Source organism: Palaemon carinicauda, chromosome 24 (genome assembly GCF_036898095.1).
Source record: "Palaemon carinicauda isolate YSFRI2023 chromosome 24, ASM3689809v2, whole genome shotgun sequence".
Lineage (NCBI taxonomy): Eukaryota > Metazoa > Arthropoda > Malacostraca > Decapoda > Palaemonidae > Palaemon > Palaemon carinicauda.
In genome coordinates, this window is record NC_090748.1 from 93,382,355 (window position 1) to 93,387,354 (window position 5,000).

The following is a 5,000-nucleotide window of genomic DNA, read 5'->3' on the forward strand; positions in this document are numbered from 1 at the left end:
GCAATAGCTACTCGTTGAGATACTACAGCTAGAGAGTTATTGTTTCCTTTGACTCGCCGGACAGTACTACATTGGTTTCCTCTCTCTGGTTACGAGTCATTTTCCTTATCAAACAATTCTTCTTCACTCAATGGATTAACCACTGCACTTACTGTATATTGTTTAGTGGCTACTTTCCTCTTGGTAGGGCTAGAGGAGCCCCTCTAGCTCTGGTAAGAAGCTCTTATAGGAGAATGACACCCCAAAACCGTTGTTTTCTAGTCTTGGATTTTGCAATGATCGTCCACTGGCTTGGAGTAAAGTTCTCGGGTTTGAAGGTATACTCGGCTACGCTATTGTATATTTTCCTCTTGTTTTAAGTTTTATAGTTTTAAAGTGGAAGATCTATATTTATGTCATTACTATTCTTGAAATATTTTATTTCAATCGTTCATTACTTCTCTTAGAGTTTATTTATTTCCTTATTATCTTTAATCACTTAGCTATTATTTACTGTTGGAGTCCTTAGGCTTATATCACCCTGCTTTCGCAGCTAGGCCTGTAGCTTAGCTAGTAATAATAATGATAATATATATATATATATATATATATATATATGATATATAAATACACAATTTATTATAAGTAAAAGATACATGTTGACCTTGTTTATTAGGATAGAGAAAGATCTATCTAAAAAAAATCTATGGCAACAAGATCTGAGAAATCTTTAAAAAAGATATTATAAATATTCCAGTAACACAAAGGAATTTCCAACCACATATACCGGTACACAAAAATATTTTCCTATTTTAAACTTCGTAATACACATTGCATATAAATATCCGTAGGCGTTATATCAAACACAGAAACCAGAAATATTGAGAGTTGTTCTTTTTCTTCCTGCTAATGCCTTTTAGATGGTTTTCCAGCTAAGGCTTTCGAGTCGAATTTTATCAAGACATATTCCAGGAAAGTTAGGAGTCTTAGATTGTCTTTTAATTTAGGTTGCATTATTTACAGTGTAAGTATATAATGATTCAATACAAGTATTTATATATATATATATATATATATATATATATATATATATATATGTATACATATATGTATATATATATATATATATATATATATATATATATATATATATATATATATGTGTGTGTGTGTGTGTGTGTTTGTGCGTGTGGGTGTTTGCGTAAATAACTTGTTCTGTTTTATCACATATTTCAGATTACTTCTTCTGTTATCAAAAAGTTGTTAAAGACAAATTATAGCTATCTAGATTATATACATGTAAATAACAAGTACAGTCTAGTTCAACAAACAGTATAAAATCTACTCCTCATACTGACAAGATTACCTCCACACCGGGACTAATTTCCATCATATTTTATTTATCTATTTATTTATTTTTCTATCGCAATAATCTCTGATCACTTTGGTACACATTTTCATAGAATTAAATTCTTTGGCTTTACTAGGCTTATGGAGGATATTGATATAATCGCTTAGTGTGTCAGAAACTCAGTGTTTTATGTATTCTCGTATTCACCATTAGATCGAGAATTTCTTAGTGATTTTTACCAATCTGAGAAGGAAGGGGAATTTTTTCATGAATTAATGCCATTTGGTGAACAATTTTATAACTAGCTGGACTCATCATTTTGCATGGTTTTATATGGTTTGCATAGTTCAATTGATAACGGATTAATATACCTCTGATTATATATAATAGAACTTTAACTGTGGCCGCCTATGGCTTACTAACTTTTATCCATGGTAGCATACTGGCTAATGCATACATTTATATATTTGGATATACGTATAACTTCTGAGTAAAACTACTGCTCTGTAATTGTTCAGTGGGTACTCTCATATTGGTATGAGTAGAAGAGACTCTTCAGCTATGGTAACCAACTCTTCTAGGAGAAGGACGCTCCATAAGAAAACCATTGTTTTCTAGTCTTGGGTAGTACCAAAACCTCTGTACCATGGTCATCCACTGTCCTGGGGTAGAGTTCTCTTGCTCGGGGGTACACTCAGGCACACTATTCTGAGTTACTTCTGTTTTTATGGTTTTTTTAAATTTTTATACTTTATACTTGAAATATCTATTCTAATCTTATTACTGCTCTTATTATTTTAAATTGTTAGTTACTTCTCTTTTAGTTTATTTATTTCCTTATTTCCTTTCTTCACTGAACTATTTTTTCCTGTTGGTGCCCGTGGGCTGATAGCATCCTGCTTTTCCAACTAGGGTTATAGTATATCTAATATATATATATATATATATATATATATATATATATATATATATATATATATATATATATATATATATATATATATATATATATATATATATATATATAGAAATATTAATGTGTGTATATGTGAGTACATGTATTTATTTTTTTTCTGGTTTACTATATAGTAAGGTTATTGAGACTAGCACAAGTAGTTTTCAGGAAGGCATTTCACCCAGTGAGGGCATGTATACTATCAAATATTTTTTTCAAGATTCATATTTGATATGCACAAAATGTCTTCGTAAAACCTCATTCATATAATTGGAAAAATAAACCATTATTGGGCAATTATTTTTCTTTGCGCTTCAAAATTATGAACATCTATACATTTTGATTAATAAGTTGGAAAACAGGGGAGAGTATTTAATGATAACTAGTTAATTTGCATTTCCTATCTGAGTATTCTACACATCGAAAGGGTTTTATTGTCTGAATTGAAACTGAAGACACAGTAAGGAAAATATAGCAGCTTTTTTACCTCTAAACGATCCTCTATACATGCTCTAAGATATTATGATTATCATTGTTATTATTATTATCATTATCATTATTATTATTAGTGGTAGTAGTAGTAGTAGTAGTAGTAGTAGTAGTAGTAGTAGTAGTAGTAGTAGTAGTAGAATTATTATTATTATTATTATTATTATTATTATTATTATTATTATTAGTTTTTGGTTATTACTCGGTCAGCTGTTCTTTCTAATTATACCCATTAACTAAGAGTTTCATATTGCACATTTCCTTTCATTTCTAGCTACAACCTATCAACGTAGACTGACATAAAATAACACTTTTCTCGAATAGAAATTTCGTAAGAAGAGACGATAGTGAATGTTCGAACAAACCTACAAATAATATAAACCCAGTGGCTGGAAAAGAAGATATAACACAAATCACGACGATAGAAACGAGCAGAAATGAGGAATGATTGCTAAATTTCAAGAAGAGGGTTTATAGCTAAAGTCTCCAATCATAAACGTGTTCAGGATAAACTTTATCCTTTGGAGACGGTCTGTCGAAATAAAAATGTGTTCTGGTTTGGTAAAATAAAATGTAGTTCGCCGAAGGCTTTTGAAACAATTTGAAACGTTAGATGTTGAAATAGTTTAAGTGTTCGCTTAAGAAAAGATATATGAAATAGAATGAAGATAAAATTGTCAGGGAATAAATGATCTTCGAAGTGCTAGTGGTGTTGATATTGACGTATTGCATTATCACATACATAAACCAAATAAATAAAGACGTCCCTATCAACCTTTCACTGGTTATTTACGCCGTCAGGATGGACCCAGGGAAAATCTTTCAGATCATTACAAACAGCACTTTATTAGGTAAGTTATTGCGGAGGTTAAACCATTTCTTCCTATATCTATATTTAGTTTGAAGTTGCAATCTAACGACTTTCTACGTTGTGTTTCGAAGTTGCAATTTAATGACTTTCTACATTGTGTTCTTTATGATATCATTAACATGATATTTCATCTGGTATTTCGTCACTGATGTCTCATGCTATAGAGCTTGAGGAGATGAGTGTCTGTGTGGGAGTTTGTAAGGTATTTCTGTCTATAATTAGTTCGAAGTTGCAATCTAATGACTTTCTACGTTGTGTTTCGAAGTTGCAATTTAATGACTTTCTACATTGTGTTCTTTATGATATCACTAACATGATATTTCATCTGGTATTTCTTCACTGATGTTATAAAGCTTGATGAAGTGAGTGTCTGTGTGGAGTTTGTAAAGCGAAATTGGATATTGTGCAAGAAAAACTGTTGCCAACAGGAAATTAACAAAGTATTTACTATGCAAAAAGGAAATAAAATAACTAGATGTGACAAGGATCAATAACTTTCCTAAACTCGTTGTAACAGACAGGAACAGACAATACAATAATTTAATAATATTTTTTTTTCCTTTTATTAAAGCTGATGATGAACACAGTGTGACAGAAACTAGATTATATCTATGCTTAAGCAAGTAAATGATATTTATGAATTACATTAAGCAGTTTTGATAATCTACTCATACGATTCCATAGATGCTTCACTCTAAAGACCAGTTCATAATAGATTTTTTTTTTTAGATAAAAATGTGCTGGTTTGGTAAGATAAATTATAGTTCACCGAAAACTTTGGAGACAGTTTGAAAAGTTAGATGTTTAAATAGATTAGTGCTCACTAATATTACCTTTGAATATCATAAAATTTTCACCCTATACAATTCCTTTTCTGCTTACTATTTTTTCAGACACTTTTCATTATAGATAACTAACATTGACAATGAGAAATGAGTGGAATATTAGGTTTTCGATTTAAAAAAAAAAAAAACTTTAGTCTTCATCTGCACATTCCATTCATTATGTCCTGATCGATATATTCTTTTAACTGAGATATACTAAATTGAGAAGGGATGGCTTAAGTATGAAATATTCTAATTGAAACAATAAGATTTTAATTTTGTCACCTAGGTATTTACGTGAAAAGATTTATAAAAATCTAACCAGCCATTTGAACCTTAATACTAAGTTACAGTTAGTGAGGGAATTGCTGCACTACATTCTTAAGATTTCAACAAACTGAAATTGTTTAGGTGGTATATCTTAGCAATATATGTTTGTTAATGGTTATACTCGTATAAGCGGATGGCAACTTGGTGGAGTAATGAGAGCTTTGGATGTGGAAGAAATGCCCATCTAAATCTCGATGATGT

The 5,000-nt window shown here is 30.4% G+C and overlaps 1 protein-coding gene across 1 annotated transcript in view; it reads left to right on the forward strand.

The window, feature by feature from the left end:
* The first annotated feature begins 3,190 nt into the window (after positions 1–3,190).
* Positions 3,191–5,000, forward strand: part of LOC137618492 (putative neural-cadherin 2) — a 34,579-nt gene continuing 32,769 nt past the window's right edge. Inside the window, exon 1 of the mRNA XM_068348650.1 lies at positions 3,191–3,625. Within this exon, the coding sequence (XP_068204751.1) occupies positions 3,463–3,625 (163 nt within the window). The 5' untranslated portion in view covers positions 3,191–3,462. The remainder of the gene's footprint in view (positions 3,626–5,000) is intronic.